Raw genomic sequence first — 20,911 nt, forward strand, 5'->3', positions numbered from 1 at the left:
GCAGATCTACACCTAATTTTTCACCTCCTTTGGAGCCTTTGTAATGAATACCAGCTATTCCAGATTAAAATATGTTAAAGTGATTATATGCCTATGAATATCAGTTGACTAACACCATCCTAACTAAAGATAATGTTTTTCTTACATCTCATACAAACTCACCCAGGGAGAGAAAATCATAAAGTTCATTCAGTAGCTCATTCATTAACTAGGTTTCACTGATTTTTATTCTTCCTATCTCCAGTTTCTCTAACATTGAAGGAGAGAATGTTGACACATGTTTTAAGGAGATAAGGGCTGACAATACAGGGTAGTAGTCTTTTCCTTATAGGGCAGGAAGTGGATGCACTTCCTGCCCTATCTCATTCACACTGGGTTATCCTCCGGTCCCCAAACAGCCCTGGTTGAATTGGTTATCAGGTATTTTAATTCAGGGAGGTGGTTTTTCAAAAGCAAGTTGGATTTATCCAAGCAACTGACGGGTCCGGTGGGCTGGGGCCAGGAGAGTACTTAACATTCTGAGGAAGGGAGGATCTGAAGAGCTTCATCTCAGGCCAGGAGCTGGGGAATGCTTAAAGTAACTAATATATGCAATAAAGGCAAGATGTGAAAATACTAAAAACAAAAAATAAAAAAACTCAGCCAGTAATTCAGGGAGGAACAAAGACTTTTAATCCTGATCTTCCTGACAGTACTCAAGCCAAAGAACACTTGCTCTGCCAAGGCAGAAAATAAATCAAATCACCAAGTACATGAAACGTATTTCATCCCTGCAGTTAGATTTCTGATATAAACTACCTAGTTTATAGATTTAATTAAACTTCTCCCAGATAAATTTCCCATGAATCTCCAAAAGGGGGATATCTCCATGAGGGGGTGGGCAAACCTACAAACAAGCCAAGCCTCCATGTCACAGCATTCTCATTTATGGTATAAAATTGAGCCTGTAGGGTCAGTCAGCCCCTTCTGCAGAGGCCTGCTCTCTATGGCAGATACTGATTAGAATAGATCAGGACATTTCTAATGCTCTGTTGTTCTTAACTCCACACTTCTATCTGCTTCATAGCTACATAACAAATGGCCACCATGTGACCAGGTGATGACACTAACTTAGCTATTAAGTAGGAAAGGAAATATTAAACAAATTTTCCCCAAATGCTGCCCTCCAGATGTGGAGGGTGGAGCTGTTTTAACCTTTCTTCCCAGGTAGCACCAAAACTCTGGATCCCAGGAGGGAAACATTGATTCCTCACTCCAGGTAATAAGTTTACTCTTCCACAATCTTACTAGATAAGTACTTCAGTTATCAAAACAACAATAACCATTTAAGCTTAAAACATATGGGTGTCTATTACTGGTATTCTTAATGCTTTTGCTATGTAAGACTGATCAATGATTTTTTTTTAATAATTTGATTACTGTTTAGTGATGAGAAATGGGAAGAAGAGTTTCTTTTTCTGTAATATCAGAGAAGGTGTTAAGTTATTGTAAATGTTTATACTTGTCTGGAGGGAGGGGGAGTAACTTTTTATATATCTTTCTTTTTCCTTTTCTTTTTTCTCTTTGTTCTCTTTCTTCTTTTTTGTTTGTATATTTTTTCTAATTATGTATTAGCTTTTAATTATGTAAAACTCTAATAAAAATATTATAAAAACAACAATAACCATTTCCAAGCCTGATAAATCTTCATGACTTCTTAAATTGATTCCTACAGCATATGGCTGAACAAATGTTATGTGATTATTAAAAAAGAATCTCATTGACTAGCCTACTTTTACATCTATCAAACTGGTAGAATTTTGCAATCTGTCTTCTCCAAGTATATTGGGACTGCAATTCCTGGGGAGAGCAGAGGGGCCAAGCTGGAGAAGACTGAGATGAAGGAACTGGTTCTCCAGGAAGAGAAGGCAAATTCTGCCTTTCCCAGACATTGCCATCGGGCTAAGCTTAGGAATTCATCTTCCTGTAGAATATGCCTTGCTTGAGAACAAAAGCAGGAAAGACTGAGTGGGGGTGGGTAAACAAACATCTCTCCTGCCAGGCAAGTCCAAGTTGGGTGGGGAAAGGTCTTCTCTGGTGGATGGTTATTCTCTGCACAGCTGGTGTTGCAATCAGACAGGCATGATAAGAGGGGTGGAAGGAAAACCCTTCCCCAGGAGGAGATAAGTGCCATTTTCTAGGGGAACCAGCCTCACTTGTTCATCTCAAAAAGCAACCACAGCAGGATTGCTGAGCATATCTAGGGCATTATTATATAAATAAATAAACAGGTAACAAATGTAGAAGATATGGGCCACAGAAAAAGAGGGGTTTGCAGAGGAATAACACTCTCTTGTATTTGTGAGAGATACCTTCAGCCATTCTTCAGCTTGCTCTTTACTTTGCACTGCCAGCACTAGGACCTCAGCTCCTGGTAGTGAGAAGCGCAGCTCGTGCTTCTTGCGGCGTCCATCCTTTGGCACGTAGACAACATTGCTAATGCTCAAAGGCACTTCAAGGTGTGGCTGTCTGTGCTTGGAGCTTTTGTAACACTAACATTAAAAAGAAGGGAAAATTGAGATTTCATTCAGCTAGTCTTTCCTGCACACCTCTTCTCCATGTGATAAGAACATGCAGGAGGGTATTGTCATGGCAGTGGTGATCAACATTTGGAGATGGATGGGATTTCCATGTATCAGAGAAAGAAGAGGAAAAATTCAGAGATTCCCACTGCTTAACAACCAAAGATTTTTACTACAAGAAGCAAAAGGTACCTGATTTTCTGTTTAACATACACGTTGTGAAATATTACATGCACGTATGTTAAATTTCTCAGGTGACTTTAAAGAAAGAAATTAAGAAATATACTTCCAGAGGGGCAACAGGAAGCAGCAAAGCACAGTTGGTAGAGCAGTTAGTCCACTTCCTGATCAAATACTTATCTAAATAGGGCCTTCCCATGAGGAGGGTGGAATATGGTACAGGAAAATGTTAGGTGAGGAAAGAATTAAACTCTCCTCTACCCTGTGCTTTTCTAGTCCATAATCAACTTTGAATAATAAATTCCAATTAGAGAACTTTGCGTGGATTTTTCCACTTTCATCTTAAAAAGGGGTATTTGGTGAGGCTGGACATTCACAACTTCAGCCAATGTTACCTGTAGAATGTTTATATGCAAGAACAAAGGTTGTGTCAAAAATTATGTAGATGAAATCACTGGGAGAGGTTGTCCATTGGTTCAGGATAAGGTATCATCAATATGCAAATGATACTCAGCTATACATCTCCATCCTGGGGCCACTGGGAGAGGCAGTAGAAATCATGACCCAGTGTCTGGAGGCTGCTAAAGTCTGGGCTCACTCCAAATAAGATGGAATGGCTGTTGATTCAGGGCTGCCAGATTCCAGGATTTTTTGACTCTTGATGGTGTTGTGCTCCCCCATAAAGAGAAGGGTCACAATCTTTTTTCTGGATGGATTTGATGGCCTTATTCCTGCAGCAATGTGAGAGGAATTCTTGATCATTATATAAGAGCAATGAAGAACCCATTAAATTTAGATATGGACTCTCTCATCAGAGTGGCCATCAATAACCTGCTCTGACACATTTGCTGGTAAAGCAGCTCAAATCTTAAACCCCCTGGGAATCATTACTTAACCCAAGAGAGGTCATCAGGAACAACCTGGAACGGTGAAACCTGATTCTGGCTTCTCTTTTCTCTTTCTTCAACTGCACCAGTCTTGTCCCTCAAGATTGGGGGATGGCAATAATAATGCCAATATACAAAAAAGGTGAGAGAAAGCTGCCACCAAATGAAGAGACTTATTAGTCTGTCCAGTATAGTCAGCAAGTCTGCATGAATGATTAGTGGATTGGATGGACTCTGAAAATATTTTGGCAGAACAACGATTTGGCTTTTGACCAGGCTGTTCTGTTTTACATTCAGCCTTTATACTGCACCATCTGACAAAAGGACGTATCCCCCCAGTCTTGCATTTTATACAGTGTTCGTTGATTTTAGATACATATTCGACCTGATACCAAGAAACTCTAGCATACATTACTATCAACATCAACTGAAAACTGCCTAATTTTTATGTAAAAATTATATGAAAACTCACATTTAAGAGTCCACTGCAGTCTCCAAGGGTACCTCACCAAAGAAATTCTATCTTTTAGGAGAATTAGGCAGGACTGCATCTTGGTTCCATTGTTATTCAATTTGTACATTAATTCACTAGTTACTTATTTAGATAATTTAGACTATCACTCACCCAAACTGGCAAACAAATATCTTGGCTTATTTCTTTACATGGATGACATGGTAATTCTCCCTCAAACCCAAGTAGATTTACAAATTTACAAAGAGCATTATGCACTCTTGCTTCCTACTTTGATAGTCGGCACAGTTTAAAACAAGTAATCTGCTTTAAATGCCTTGGATTAATCTTCCATCTATCAGGGAAAGGTGAGCTCATAGAGATAATGTGACACAAAATGCATCTAAATCTGCCTCAGGTATCCAGGCCTTTTACTTTTCTTGGGGTGCCCAGTTCATTCCTGCTGTAATAAAACTCTTTTCAGCAAAGACTATGTGCAGCCCCTTTAGGGAACACAACTTGGCATTTATTCCAACTTTTCAAATGTGTCTGTTCAGTCCAAGTTCCCGAGAAATATTCTTCAAGTGCCTTGGTGTGCCTAGTGTTGTTGTTCTTATGGAAGAAGGACTACTTGAAGTTAAAGCCAGTGCATGAATTAACATTTTCAAAGTTTGGCACAGGCTTGTTATTTTTCCTGTAGACTTAGTCCCATCTGTGTTAGCTGACCCCTTTATATGAAATGGAAAAAAGGGCTGGAGGAGAATGTATACCATTATGGCTTTTCTTCACATAGTAATGTCAATAGGGCATGATATGGCCAAGAAGAATCTCAGACAATTAATATATGATATAGAGCATCAAATTGAGCACATCTTCATTCCTATCGATGCCTACTTAGGCAACCAAGTTACCATTCATATGGCTGATAGATATTTTAATCTGATTATCATACCAAAATTCTAAAGAGCTCTGTGACTCTTATGCTATAATGGCCTGCAGACTGGGATTCCAGAAAATCCCATATAATGAATGGCTTTGTCACTGTACGTCAAGAGCCATTGAAACAATAACCTGTGTGCTTCCTTACTGTCAATCCTATTGAGATCTGCAACATAAATTTATCACACCTTCATTAGCTCAATATCCAGACGTTACTCCTTTTATCTTTATATCTTAAAGATTGCCTTTCTCCAACAATTTCTGCGCATCCCACTGAATATCTAGGGAGCATCTGCTAAGAGTCCTTGCCTACCAAGAGATATGGCAGGAGGGGACCTCATGGCAGGTGTTCTCCTTAACAGCTCCTCTCCTTTGAAATACCTTGCCCCTGTAACAAGAAGGGTCCTCACATTTATGGTATTCCAGAAGCAGGTGAAAACATCACTCTTTCAAGAGGCCTTTGGGGATTAATTATAACCAGTGGTGCTATACCAAATAAATTTTAGTATGTAATTTGAAGAGGAACTTGTCTTCTCCAAAAGGTCCTGCTGCTGCTACAAAGACTGTGATATTCAAAAACCACTGACTCACCAGGAGCTTATTGTCCTTGATGACTGTCAGCTGCTTGGCCCACTGTCCAAAGCGCTTCTTGCGCAACAGGAAAGCACAAATCCGGCAGTCCTTCACCAGGTTCATGGAAGCTTCCTCTGATGGCCACTGGTGTGTTAACCTCTGGCCTTTCCCATCCTCCTCCTCCTCATCATAAGATTCATAGGAGCTGCTCATTGCATCAGAGTCATTGTCTACAAGGAAACAGAGAACATCTAATCCTCCATAATGTCACTGCTAATCTCATAGGACTATAGGAAGCTGTTTTTACTGAGTCAGACTACTAGTCCACTTTGGTATTATCTACATTAAAGATCAGCAGTTCAGTGCTCTTAGGCATCAAGGTGCCTGCAACTCCCTCAGATAGAATTCACAGTCCTAAAATTAATTATTTTTCTTCAAAAAAAGAAAAAGTAATGGCTGAATTCTCATAGGATCTAACAAGATTTCAATTTATTTTTAAAAAATTGTATCTGCACCATTGCTCAAGGTTACACAATAAAGCCCAGCACCAGGGAAGTTTGCTAACCCCTGATCTACACTAAATAACAATGAGTCTCTAGGATTTCAGCATGAAAGTTTCCCAGTCCTATCTAGAGATGCAAGAAATCACCAACATCCCTAATGTATGTAAAAGAATACTATCTCTACTTAAGGGGCTATTTCTTCTAACTCATACTCTCCCTGTATTGTCGAAGGCTTTCACGGCCGGCATACGATGGCTGGTGTGGGTCTTCCGGGCTGTGTGGCCGTGTTCTGGAAGTTTTGTTTCCTAACGTTTTGCCAGCAGGTTGCAGGTGCTGGCGAAACGTTAGGAAACAAAACTTCCAGAACACGGCCACACAGCCCGGAAGACCCACACCAGCCATCATACTCTCCCTCTTTGTATGTTTTAGAGTTATGCAAATGGAAATCACGTGTTAATTTCTGGTACACAAACAGATTACTAGATTTCTACTGTTTTATTTAAACCTGTCTTGTAATAGTTAGATGCTAAGTGCCACCTCCTATGCAAAACAACTTCCAAACTGGCATTTAGGAATTTCAGTATTGTAAATATCTGCCTAAAACATGCCTGATATCAATGACTACATATGGTTCTTAAAGCACTTTTGTCCCAAACAGCTGCAAGCAACAATTTCTGAACGGAATTACTGAAAATTATATATGAAGAAACATATTGGCTGATGCTCAATTGCTCACATCACACTATTGAATAAGTCACCTAACCTTACCATAAGCTAATAGACAACTTCCTTATTCATTATACAAAAATATTTATATTCCTCTTTCCTAGGGATTCCCTACCGTCTTAACTCCAAGAAAGTTCTTAATGATACCACTAAATGTTGCCCAACGTTGATAACAAGCTGGAAGAGGTGAAAAGAAGAAGAAATTAAATCCAGATAAAGTAGAGGTGGTGTTGGTCAGTGAGAAAGGGGATTACGATTCAGCTTGTATGAGTTTGGGTTGTATTACCCCATGAAAGAGGAAGCATATTGCCTGAGAATGCTTCCTGATCTAGATGCTGAGGTGATGGCAATGGCAAGGAGTGTGTTTGTATAGTTTTGTCTCATGCACCAACTACAATCATTCAATTATCTACGCCTTGATTACATCCCAACTATTACAATGCCCTCTACATGCATGTATCCGGGGGATGCAAAAGGTGCAAAGTTTGGCAACAGCTAATCTGCTAACTGGTCTTTGTTAGTATCGTAGCATGCCCGTGCTTATTGTTTTCTGGGAACAATGCCCTAAATGCCTTACATTTGCCTGATTATCTAAGGGCACTGCCGCTGGTGGACTAGATTAAGAACTCCTACATTGTAAGATATAAATCATTAAAAAAAAAAGAAAAGAAAAGAGAATAATAAATATAATCCCTTATTTTTACATATATAGAAAGGCAGATGCTACCAAAAGAAACCCTACCCCAACTAAACAGAACACACTTCTTGTAAAAATGCCTTATTTGCATTATCAAATGTTTTATGATTTCAATTAGCAGATATAAATCTGAAGAATTTTATTTTATAGAAACATAAGAGCAGTTACAGAGATCAGAACTTAATTAATTGAAGTAGTAATATAGTCTGTAATGAAAAATTAATACTGGTATTTTGAACAAACCGTATCTTCCAATATTCCTATCTGCATTATTGTATACTTTTAAATGAAAATACATTCTGGTTTTTTAACAAATATTTAAAATCTTTTAGATAAAAAAAAAAACTAAGACCACTATATAAAGTAGTACATAGTAAACGGAAGCAAGAATCTGACTTATATTTTCCATTTCCTTTTTATATCACAGAAAATTTAAAAGTTTGTGATTTTAAAAGAATAATGTTGTATATGATATGAGATGATAAATTATGAAGATTATAATTTTATATGCACATAAGAGTGAGTGCAGACAGCTCTTGTTGAAACAGACTACATTTTTGGAGGAACTGATCACTCATAGGCTTAACAGCAATGGGTAAAAAATAGTAGCAGGTGGTTGCAGCTGAGAAGAGTCACAATTGAAATAATATCCATTTGAAAAAAATTACTTAGTTGTTGTTTAATAATTTTGCTGCTGGGAAAACTGGAGAAAAAATAGCTGCAATAGAACCAAATGAATGTGGTAGCTGTCAGATATTTAGCCCCTTTCTTTTGTTTACTCTCAATTTTTGCATAGGCCATGATGCTATAAAGTTGTCTCTAGAATAGTCCTCAGATTAGATAAGTAGACATCTCTCCCTAATATTTGTGTGCGTGTGTCCTCTAACCATTTAAGTTGGCTAAAGGTCTGTGTGGTAGTATTCAGACGGTTTGGAATGGTGAAGTAGCACAGAACGGTTTGGCAGGGACGATGCCTAGTTTGGCCCAGGGCTTTTGAAGGTGTTGGTGGGCCAGCAACCATCATCTTTTCTTGAGGCCTGAGATGAGATCAGGCAACGTACATATGATGCAAGTAATCGGCAGCCCTAGAAAGAGTCAGATTTGGGTGTGGATCAGGATGGAGATGCCAGGATTCAAAACTCATGTGGTGGATTGTATGTGAAAGGCTCTTTAAGCCAAATCAATTAAAATTTATTATCTTCAACATATTAGAGACCCTCAAAATATGAGGTCCTAAGGTATGTCTGATTTGGTTTTGCTTAAATAGAGCATGGTGCCTCTCCTGCTAACAACGTGCCTGGGCATTTTAAAAAAGACCCTTTTAAAAATGCTGCTGCTTTCCGAAGCAGCTATGTATGTCAAGCCTTCTTGAGTGCTGCTACCAAAATATGAACTGCATTATTTTGAGAAATATGTTTGGTTCTTGCACTCTCATTTATAGAAAAAATAAATAATATATACCTTTTCAGTGAAGGTTTTGAACAGTTTTATATGTGTGTTCTAAGCCACCTGGACTGCCTCATATGGACAGAAAGGTGAGATATAAATTGAAAAAGGTAACTTAACAAGAGAACTATGGTGCTATGAAAGAAATTTGCAGACAGAGCAAAAGGCAATGATACTGGATTTTAAATTCTGGAATTGGAGAAGTGTAGCGCAGGGATCTCTCTCCTTACTATGCTACATCTCCCCCATGCAGGGTTTTATTCCTTTTTTGTACACAGGAAATCTTTAAATCAATAAGACAATACAAATAAAAGAGAGGAAATCAGAGAATAATGACAGAGGGAACATCCTGATGAGATTTAGTGATTAAGAGGTTGAACTACTAACAGTGATTAAGAAGAGTGCTAGGCACATAACAAAATCTTGAGGACTGTAAACAGAAAGAATTTTAAATAATGTATACTTGTGATTAGTAATGGTCAACCTTAAATGAGCTCCATCTGAGAGAATTAATCTACACTGATGATGTTACCTAGTTGGGTAATAAAACATCTGCAAGCAAACAACCAAGCTCAGAAAGCACCAAGGACTCCACAGACTTAATCTCTTCAGTGGTGGGGAAAGATCCAGTAACACCGAGGATGCACTGGAATAACAATGAAAAAGCTGGGAGAGAAATTCAAGGGTAGAAGAACAAGAAGGAAGAAAATACAGAGGTAGATTTGTCCTTTCCTAAAATCCAAGATGGCCATGAATAAAAGAAATAAGAGGAGAATTTTAGAAATAAGCTTCTTAAAGCTACAGCAGTTTAACAGTAACAGAATGAACAAAGAAAAGATACAAGAATATAATATTTCTGTAACAGTACTTTAATTTTAAAAAAAATTGTATTGACTGCCTGAATCTTCTGCAGCCTCAGGCCAACAGCTCTGTGTTTAGCAGTCAAGACAATCCCATTCCTCCAACAGATACACACAGCACATATAGCTGCAGTGTTACTTACAAGAGTTTTTCTGCTCTCCATTTATCCTGGTAACAGGGTAGTTGCTATCTGCATCCTCATAATATCCATCCTCTATTGAATTGGGGGGACTGGAGCTGTCTGTACAGAAAGCAGAAGGAATATTTCAAACAGTACAAATTAAGCAGTGGGAAAGGCCTTGCAGAAAGGTGTATGAGCTGCACTGTAAGTCAACCCTGAAGGACGATGTAGAAAAGCTTTGATTGCCAACACAGTTAGAACAAGGATTAACAAGAAGTTGAGACAAAATTATCTGACACAACTTCATATCCTCTCTCTGCTTTTCCTTGCCCATCTCTACACACCACAGCTCACAGCAGAAGAAATATCAAACAGAAGTTATTGGGTTCCAGTCATAGCATCTGTTCCCAAATTGCTTTCTGCTTTGTGACCCTTTTCTTCATATTCTTTTCCTTATTGCAACCATTACTGCCTTCAAACAACCACAGTATGTCTTCCGCTTTATTTGGGTTGTTCTTCACACTCATTCAGAGTTCCCACGGGGCTGACTGAGTCCCAGAGCCAAAATCTGCCTCCCTCCCCATCTGAACAGCCTCTCCTTCTTGATTCTACTATGGGAGAGACTTTCCAGAATCCCTGTAAGTGGATCTCACTCTTTCCTGATGTTTCTCATGGCACTTATGCAACGAGCCATTACCTGGAAATAAATCTTACAATGTTCTTGTTTTTTGTTGTTTGACATGTAATGGCTTCACTGGGGCTCAGTGATTACAAGAACAGGTGCTGGGCTCTTTTCTCTGCCTTCCCCTAATCTCTCAGGCAAGCTAAGGGTGAGACAGAGTGACATTGTTCTCAGGCAGGCCCTTCCCATTCTTGTCACTCAGGGTTTACTGATACATTTCCAGGCAAGTCTGAGCAAACAACTGCTTGTGACATCTGACCAACAAGAGATGGGTGAGGAAGAGAGAACAAAAGGAGTAGGGAAGCCTGCCCTGAGTACCAATTATAAGCCTGTCAGCTGCCAGACACCTCTGGGAGGAGCCTTTATTTTCCTAGCTGATAGGAGAGTGCCAAAATGCCAGCTGTTTCCTTCCTTGGCTGGCCCCCTTTAAGGCTTACTGTGAGATGTAATGTACTCAGGGGCTTTGCCTGGGCCCAATGGCAGAGCTTCTTCATAATAATCTTCAGGAGGAGGAGTGGTGGGCAATGGTGGAGGTGGCTCCCCAGAAACCTAGATGGGGAAAAAAAGAATGCAGCATTCAGATGGGGTTGAATGCTGTGCTGTTGTTATCTGTCCCTGCACGTGTCTTCTAAATGTACCTATTCCTGCCGAGAAATTCCTCAGTGTCAGAAGCTTTTGGTCAAACCATTTACCTTCTGCTCTTGTGTCCGGTGGAGGATTGTCGACAGTATCAGTGTGGATAGGACAGTTTCAGTGGCCAGTTGGAGGACCCCTTTATACTACCTACCAGAAGGTATCCAATCTAGCTTTCTAACCTTAACCAATTTTTCTCAGGTAAGAAGGAAGATAAAAAAAACAATGGGAAAACTCAAGAAGGATATAAATGTAGATAACCTACTCCCAATATCACTCTATGAATGATATAGAGCAGTTGCACAATAAAAGTATCATCTGTAAATGCCCACAGTGTTTACTCTAGGTGTTTGTGTGTGTGTGTGAACCTTAGAGCAATCAGTTGGGAACAAAGGGGAATCATTATATAGAGCTTGCTCTTACAACATTAGGTAGAAATGAATCAACAAGAACCATTCCATCTAGATAAGAGAGAAATAATTCTTTGCTCCTCTACAATGCATAGACACATACTTCTTTTATCCTACTACAGCTGTTCAATAAAAATAATGCAAATATTTGTTGCTTCAGTGACGTGAGTGTGCCTTCATGTGTAGCAATGCTTCTTTTAAACTATTTATGGCTTGAAAGGGAAGAAAAACTACCTTTCTTGAAAGGAACCCACAAAACTATTTTCTGTCTCCAACCTCATCTTGCATCTTTCACTTGACTACATTTGCATCTGATTGCATATCAGGTTTGTTTGTGAAATTAATTTGACTAAGGTCAAATATAAAAAAGGAATGGATTTTTGTTTCTCTTTTGATAGAATGTTATCATATAACTGGAACTTTGAAAATAGCTGATGAAATGAATGCTCTGACAGCTTCTTTCCAAGCTATGTGTCCTGCAAGCATAGAATAAGCAGAACTGAAGTTATTTGCATGTGATCCTTAGCCCTTTGCTCCTTAGCATTTCTTTCTGTCCCTTTGCATATTTGAAGGGATTTACTATGTAGCACCATCCCGGGCATCAAGTGCCCAGAGAGCTTCACCATGACCCATCATATAAGAGCCTATAGAAGGAAATAAAAAGCTATAGAAAATGCTTCCTATACAGAGTCCAAACCTGCTTTGCTCACAAATGGCATCTTCAGAAAAGGCTAAAAAAGACTCAGATATAAAACTTTAAATGTCACAGCCAATCACCACAAACTAGCCTTCCCCAACTTGGTGCCCTCCAGTTCTGTTAGGATAGAAGCTGCTGATGTTGCCAACCAGCATAGTCAAGATGGCTGGAAATCTAGGAACTACAGTCCCAATATTTCTGGAAAGTATCAAATTGGAGAAGATTAAGATGGACATCACTGAAGTAGATGATCAGTGTTTGTCCTTAGTATAAAACAGCTTCATGCATTATGTAAGGAGGAACTGGGAATTGGTAGAACTTACATTTTTAGCTGATTGGCTCCTTGAAAGCTCCAAGCTGATGCCTTCTTTACCATCCCCATCATCTTCTTGCATGTCCTGAAGATTGCCCAAGTCACAGTCTGAGAAAAGATTAGAAGCCAAAGACTCAATAGTACAGTAATATGTATATTCGTTGTTGCATCAGATCCTAATATTTGGGCCCACAAAGGTACAGGACATGAGATTTATGTAGCCTCTTTCTTCTGAGTCACTATGGGAGACAGAGAAAGGAAGACACAAAGAGAGAGTCAGCTGTCCTCTCACTGAGGAAAACAGGACATCAAGAAGAATGGCAGAATTCTGGGATGAGACTTGGATAGTTACACAGATGACTATGTATATTGATTCTGTGTTATGTTAGCATTGGGGAAAATTATAATTTGGAAATGTTAAGTTGGATACAACCCTAACTATGAAATAAAAGGCCAAACTAGATATGAAGGGAATTCTTCTCAATGCAAATAGCCCTTTCAAAGGAGCTATTGCCTTTTAGAACCAAAGCAGGGAGGGAACATATTAGCTCCCAAACGTATATCCAATAGTAATAAAATGGCAGTATTTAATTTTGTCAAAATCTACATGTAAATAATCAAAGACATATTTAACCTCATTTCTAGTTCAGCCCTCAGCCTAGCTAGGGAAGAAGGTGAACTATTTCAATGTATTTTGGTGCGATACTAGGACAAGTAAGGAATATATTAGGACATATGAATCCCACTGGGAATCATTTTGGCCTCAACTCAGTGATTTCTTAATTTGGGGTTTGAGAATCTGTGCTCTCCAAATGTTGTTTATTACAGCCCTGATATTGGCTGGTGTTGGTCAGAGTTGTAGTTAAGCAATATTTGGAGACCCCCAGGAGTCCTACTCCTGTTTTAATGTTCTATTCTAAAATATCGTATAGATTAATAGACTCTTAAATACAGCTGTGAGGAAAGGTTTATGAATTGCCAGGCAGATCTGGTTTCAGTAAAGTCCAAGGGTTAGCTGGTGGGGATGGTCCCCATTCCAGTACAAAACTTAACAGTTTAGTCAAGTTTCCCACTTTTTAAAACTAGTCTTGCCCAGTCAGAATTGTTACAAAGAAAAATAGAGGGAAACACATTATTACACAAAGAATAGTTGCAGTCTCTAGAGAGGAAGCTATCTTAGTTTTTTCAACAAAACAACAAAGAGTTGTGTCCCATTTTATTGTTGCATAAGCTTTTGTAAACCATAGACTATTGGATCCATGGAGCATAGAAAAGAACATACACTGTTGTACTTTTCCACTTACAACATGCATTTGTATACAATAAAATATACTCCATCCATGTGATAAAATGAACCATGACTGGAAGGACAGAGAGGATTTCCAGAGCAAAACCTAGAGAGTGACATCTATTGCCACAGTACCCAGTACTGGAAGAATTATGGAGAAGACCAACAGTATAGTACGCCACCAAAGCCGTATCACCTATCCTGAGAAATGACAGATTCATAGGTTCTTGGAGATAAAGTGAGCTGCAGTGCACGAAAGCTTATGTCTTTAAATGAAATGTGCTATGAGACTCCTCCTGATTTTCTGCTACCCTGTGGGATGTCTATCACTTATAGTACTTCCTCTATCCCTCCACCTCAGGCACTGGATAGGGCCACAGTAGTGACACCTATAGGTGACATTATAATCACATCAATCCATCATACATACCAAACTTTTCAAACAGTGATTCCACAAAACTAGTGCCATTATGCAGGGCTGCTGTATTCATATACATGTAATTCACATCCTTCCCTGAAAGGCAGAAATTATACAATAAGCACAAAAAGAAATGTCATTCAATTTTTTAATAATAATTTTTAATATTTGACCTCCCTCCTCATGTTGCAAGTCATGCTAGGAAGACTTCTATAGGTAGTTAAACTCTTGGGCCTCTCCTTGGTCTGCATGAACACAGAAGACTCCAGAACATACTCAATATTTTCTATTGTTGTACATTTTAAAGGCACAATCAGTACTAATGAGATAGTATTTTTTCCATGAAAATTCATCTGCCATGTTTGATCTTTTAACAGATGAAACCTGGTGAGCACCCATGGAAAACAAATATTTTCTAGAACAGTTTGAAACTCCTATTGTAGATCTATAGGCAAAAAACATCCAATGCAGAAAAATAGGTTTTCAGTCCTTGCAGAATTTTGAATTCCATATCTCTCAAGATTTTCACTGTCTTACTAAGTTATAGGTTCGATTCATAGGATGTGAATATGCCATCATGGTTTCACAGAACAGATATGAGAGCATCTGGATTTGTCCATTGCATTTGTAATTTCCTGTTGGTTTGTATCATAATTTCACAAGACAGTAGTAAAATTCACAATATCTGAACGAATATTGCATTTATATTTCCAGCTATCTGAATGTTTTTTCCCTTAATGTACCTACTGTTCTCAGAACTTCAGCTAGTCTAATTAAATATCAATTTCATACAAACTTCAAAGAAGGTAAAAGGGGGCCATTCCTACCCCCAAGAGAAAGAATGAATGTCTGAAAAGTACAAGGCAAGAATGAGGAGATATCACCTTCCTTCAGAGATGGCCATTTCAGAATTGCTTCAAGTGACCCAAAGTTATGAAGAATATATATGCTGGGTATTGCTGCAGGACAGAAGAGAGAAATCTGATCAGAGAATATGAACCATTTGCTCTTCCTATGGAAATCTTCTGTCTCAGCAGAAATCAGCCAGCAGGAAGGCTAGTGGAAACACACATTTCCACAGGAAAGAAAATAACAATTTCTGGCCAACTAAAGCAAGATTAAATAATATCACTATTTTCACTATCTGAGGATTCTGCTTTTCTGCACACACAGAGTCACATACATACACAGATGCAGACACTCCATGGATTCTGACAGATAGCTCATCCCATCTGGAAACACTGATATAGAATTAATTACACAGGTTCCCAAAAGGTAATTGAGTGACAGGTATCCTAGAAGGCATGAGATGCAGTATTAAAAATTAAAAGTGGAAACATTTCCACTCTGAAAGGCTTACAATTTCACCTGCCATGTACTGGAAACCATCATAAATATGGAGAAATCTGGTGTGTAAGGCTCCAGTGGTTCAAAGAACAGAACGGTCAGCTCTTGCCAGCTATTGTTTAATGCCTGTTTATTTCTGCTCCTCAAGGTCAGCTGGAGGGCTCCATCAGTATGGAATGCTCCACCAGAGGGAGTCAGGTATTTGTAACAACAAAAGGACAAGGATCCCACACTATGAAAACTACAGTGGAAACAGATGCAGGAGACAGAGAGAGCTGAAGAAGTTGCTAGAGGTCAGCTGCCTCAGATAATTGTTTCACTTTTCTAGGATGTAGAACCTCTTCCTGCAATATCTCATTTCTGCAAAGAAGGTAAAGATTCTGTAAACATGTTTCATTTGTGAAATCACTAAGCACTAGGCATCCTTTGGTTACTATAAAGGCTCAGTGCTCTCTCTTTTTTTAAAAAAATCAAAGCTGCTGGATCAAGGGAGTAGGCAATTTGGAGCAGGACTGGAGCACTGGAGGGAAAGCATTTAATCTACCCCTGCCCTGTGTCTGTAATTTGGTCTACCTAGCCCTCAAAAACTGGTACCTGCCTCCTTGTTTAATATTCACTGCAACTGCTCAGTAGTTGAACTTAGAGAATGTGAAGAGCTGATTGCAAAGGAACACCTCATTTGCCTGAATTAACATCTTCTTTCATGAAAATATAATTTTCTACCTCTCTGATATCATGGACAGTGCTTGATAACAAAGCCTAAACTTGCTTTTTGCCTCTGGAAAGCCATTCTGAGACATTTGTTTTTTTCAGAAGAGCAAAACAGGCCTCGCTGGCCACGCAACTGATCACTGTCAACTGTCACTGGAGGCAAACAACCAGAAAAATGTTGCAATCCACCCTGTGATTCCCCAATACTTAAACCAAAGACTAACACCTGCCGAGACACGTCAGAAGCCAAAACATGTCACAATCAAGGAAGAAAAGGTTCCCAGCATACCTTTTATACTTACAGTTGTGCAAAAAGCAAAAAAAAAAAAAGGGAGGAAAACAATAAGTTAGAAATACAGTGATGAAATATGACAATGAGAGTTTCCTAACCTGTAGGAGGCTGTAGCTTCTGCAAGATATTTGAAACGGTGTTTTTCTTCTCCACTGTGGTGGAACTCAGGTATTCATGGTCCAAGAGTTTGAGCAGGACATTAAGCTCAGGAAGGAGTTGATCCAATACTATGGGCAGAAAGGAAGATTCTATGAAGAGTCCTACCAACACTGTATCAGACAGAAAAGTTAGTTCAAATGAAAAAGAACAGAAGAATGAGGATGGAAGCGGTAATAAGTTCCATGAGAACTTGAGTTCTCACCCACAGGAGATACCTGTCAATACTTTATAGTTCAAGAAGAAAGGCTGTCAGCACTGGATCGTACACTGCATTTCAGTAACAATCTCTTGCACTGCCACTATTGCATCTTTCATCTTGATCTTCCTGCATAGCAGATGGACAAAAGTTTGAGGAATAGGACAACTAGATGAATGGGGCAGGGGGACAGGTACTGCAGCCTCCTTCATTTAAAGTGCTTGCACTGTGTTCTGGAAAAGGTCTCGTAAGCCTATATCTGCTGGGATGTTACAGGATGACAGACTGGCCTTATTCCTAGTTCATGTCATTTTTGCACTTGCTCATTTATAAAGCTGCTGTAGCTCATGTCCATATTAATCCCCTTCTTACAGTCTAAGAGTGGAGAAATGCTTCTGGTATCTTCATAGAAACCTGCTCTCCTCCAGGGTCCCATTTAGATGCTCAGACCCATGTTATCTGGTAATAACCTCTGAAATAAAGGGGCAGGAAGGAACGCTGAAACAATAATTCTGTAACACTGCCAGTTACAAGCATTAATATATTTTCTTTTCCCACCTACTTCACTCCTCTGACAATCTGCATCCTTTAATTATCATGTTCCTTTTAAAAAGGCTCTTCTGAAGATTTTTCCATGGCTTAATATGAAGGAAAGTCTTTGAATGATTGACTGGGAAAGAGAGAGGTCACCCTACACACTCCAGAAAAGTTCATGTGTTTTTTGCACATCCCACAGGAATGATGCAATTAATTCAAATTAAATAATGATTTCTCTAAATGTCCTAAGTGGTGGGTGATGGAAGGAAACAGTTTCAGGCAAATAATGAAAGGAGAAAAGAGACTACAGTTAATTTCTTGGACAGACGTCCCAGCTCAGCCTGCTTGAACTCAACATCCAGATAATACAAGGATGATGATTAAGAAACTCACTCTTCCTCAGTGCTGCTTAAAGTTTGCCACTCCCACTCCATCCATCTCTTGAAGTCCACTGTTACAATTCTCAGAGCCAAGAGCTTAGACAGAGATTTTCAGAATGCTGAATTCTGAAACCAGTACCAAATTCCACATTCATGACATTTGATATGTATAATTACATACTGTATACTACCTCTGACAGTAGAAATAATATTTAGTAGAGCTATGTGGTGCTTCAAGTTCAAAGTGGGGGGGAACTGCTTTGGAGCACGCAGGGTATTCACATTACACTTGCTGGCAGCTCCTTAAAGCAGCTGTGTCTTCCACAGCTGCCGGACAAGCCCAGGAACAGACACACTTGCTTTAAGGAGTTGCCAACAAGTGCTTCATATTTACCCATGCATGCTCTGAAGCACTTTTTTCTCTTTCAATCTGAACACAGCACAGCCCTAATATATAATCGTCATGACAAGTAACTAGCAACAGACTTATCCTTCATGAATTTATCTAATTCCTCCTAACATGCTATCTTTGCTCAGGAGTTCTAATGAGAGACTTTTTGGAAACACAAACTACAGCTGTAGCTATTTATGCATTAGCCTGGTGCTGTAGGAGAATGGAAATATCCTCTAAAGTAAACAACAAATCACCAAGAAGTCCATAATCGGCGCAGAATCATGAAGTTATTGGTGGCATGTTATCTTCTCTAGTCTACCACCACAGCCAACTAAAAGGCACTTGTTTGTTGGTTGATTACCACTTACTATCACCCCATTTACACACTGAGATCCCACATATATAGAAACACACACACCCCTTTGTCTGGAACAACTAACATTTCAATAAAACTATCTTGGAAGTCTTGCTTTGTAATCCCTTACTTGCAGCTTAAAATCGATTTCCATCATCTCATTTACTGACAGAGCTCTGTCCAATCATATCCCCATAACTGTTCAGAATATAATCCAGTATTCTTCAAATATACATTATCCACTTCTGTGCAATTCAGTAAGCTTTTTGTTTAAAAATCTGTTGATACAGTATAGGTCATCCATTTCTGACTATTTGATTTAATCTTCACTATTTCTTTAACATCATCTGAACAGCAGCATGGTCCAGATACCCATTATATCCAATTTTGTGCAAAGATTGTTGCAAATTCACTAAAGAAAAGCACACAGTGAATGAGTCAAGTGTAACCAGAATGGAAGTCAAGGAGGAGGCAGAGCTGAAAGCTCAAATTATTGGAGTACTCAATTCTAAAATGCTTCTCATTCATTCATTCATTCATTCATTCATTCATTCATTCATTCATTCAATTTATATGGCTGCCCACCTCAAATTCATGACTCTGAGCCGCTACCAAAATTAAAAATTATGAAAAACAAGAAACAAAATAAAAACCATACAATATAAGTGTTTCTAAGAATTTAGCACTGGTGATTTTTCAGCCTATATGTTCCAATGACATACTTCCAGCTTGTATATTGGGAGTTGAAGTCCATATACCTTAAAGTTGCCAAGGTTGAGAAACACTGTTCTATTCTATCATCATGTCCTGTTTTATGCTTTTTAAAAAAAAATTTTATTTTTTGCTTAATGCAAAGAAATTTGGACTGCAGAAAATATGTCAATCTTACCACATAATTTTGTTTGTGCTAAGAATTACACACATACACACACAGTTCTGCAGGTCCTCTAGGTAGAGGATAAGGTCCTCTACCTTATCCAAAATATTCACTGCATATCTATTTCTTTACATATTTATATTGTATATTTATCATCACTATCAAATATTGATATTGTTCATTACTATTGAATAGCATATTAAGCTGTGAGATGTTCAGGATTTTAAACAGATGAGCTGATACCATCTTATGATTCAGGCATCACCTACAATGTCTCATAAAAGATGCACATGCAGGCAAATCATTACCTAACTGAAAAAAAAAACATGTTAAAAACTAATAGATGGCTTAAAATGCATAGTTCTTTCTTTTAAAATAGAAGAACACAATTCTTCTTTTGGGAATGCTATATGCGTTCTACGAAAGGGACCACACCACCAGGATCTCTTCAAAATGAAACATTTCAGGTCTTACTGATCTGAACAGAGGAAAGTCAGATACATGCTTAACTTTCCAACTGAGCTTTAAAAGACTTAGGAGTCCTTAACTTTGGCTAAGGAAGTAGGTATATGGCAGAAGACATTTTTATCGTCTAAAGCAAACAGGTACTCTAAAACCCTTTCTGTATAGCAGATCTGAGGATATTTCTATTCCAGGCATATAGCCTTGTAATTTAGCAAGCTAAGATTCAAAATTAATAATATGTGGTTGTGATAAAGAAGATGTCTTGCATTCTTAATTGCCACAGAGAATTTCCTGACTGCCACATGAGGCAATATAAGTTTTTGCTCTACAGAAAGAGAGAGAGAGAGAGAGAGAGAGAGAGAGAGCGTGAGCGCCTAATAATATGGAATCAAAACCTCCACATTCTCAAACTATAGACATGAGCCATAAGGAAGCAGTTTGCATGGAACTTTCTGGAGGACACCTCAACTGCCTTGAGACATAAATCCCCTTTTCGCATGCAAAGTTCATGATACTAAACCATCTTGGGGAAAGTATGTATGCAACACAATGCTTAACTCAACTATTTCCAATGGAAGGACAGTCACATTATCCTTTCTTCTGCTCAGTGTTCATATCTTGCCATCCCCTCCTCTAGTCTAAATAAAGTGCCACTAATCTTTTCTTTAAATCAGACCAAGTGAGCTACAGACCTCAGGAAGAACAGCCCTAATCAGACAGTGTGCTCCTTCAAGTTACAGGGGGACAGAATTAAAAAAAATCCAGACATAAAAGCTTTACACCATTAGCTGAACTCCTGGAGGATAGGAGCA

The 20,911-nt window shown here is 38.7% G+C and overlaps 1 protein-coding gene across 3 annotated transcripts in view; it reads right to left on the minus strand.

Annotated features, from left to right (window-relative positions):
• Positions 1 to 20,911, minus strand: part of AFAP1L1 (actin filament associated protein 1 like 1) — a 78,937-nt gene that overhangs the window by 15,308 nt on the left and 42,718 nt on the right. For 2 of the 3 annotated variants that reach the window (XM_025169465.2, XM_025169463.2), the window contains exons 2-9: positions 16,835 to 16,963; positions 15,271 to 15,345; positions 14,399 to 14,482; positions 12,691 to 12,788; positions 11,065 to 11,176; positions 9,967 to 10,065; positions 5,610 to 5,821; positions 2,352 to 2,531 (exon numbers count right to left, since the gene is read on the minus strand). In XM_025169465.2, the coding sequence (XP_025025233.1) occupies positions 2,352 to 2,531; positions 5,610 to 5,821; positions 9,967 to 10,065; positions 11,065 to 11,176; positions 12,691 to 12,788; positions 14,399 to 14,482; positions 15,271 to 15,345; positions 16,835 to 16,963 (989 nt within the window). The remainder of the gene's footprint in view (positions 1 to 2,351; positions 2,532 to 5,609; positions 5,822 to 9,966; positions 10,066 to 11,064; positions 11,177 to 12,690; positions 12,789 to 14,398; positions 14,483 to 15,270; positions 15,346 to 16,834; positions 16,964 to 20,911) is intronic. The other variant, XM_007421102.3, reaches the window with a different exon arrangement.

This window comes from Python bivittatus, unplaced genomic scaffold (genome assembly GCF_059951505.1).
Source record: "Python bivittatus isolate LINGU-HERP-01145 unplaced genomic scaffold, Pbiv_v1 ctg000080_np1212, whole genome shotgun sequence".
NCBI lineage: Eukaryota > Metazoa > Chordata > Lepidosauria > Squamata > Pythonidae > Python > Python bivittatus.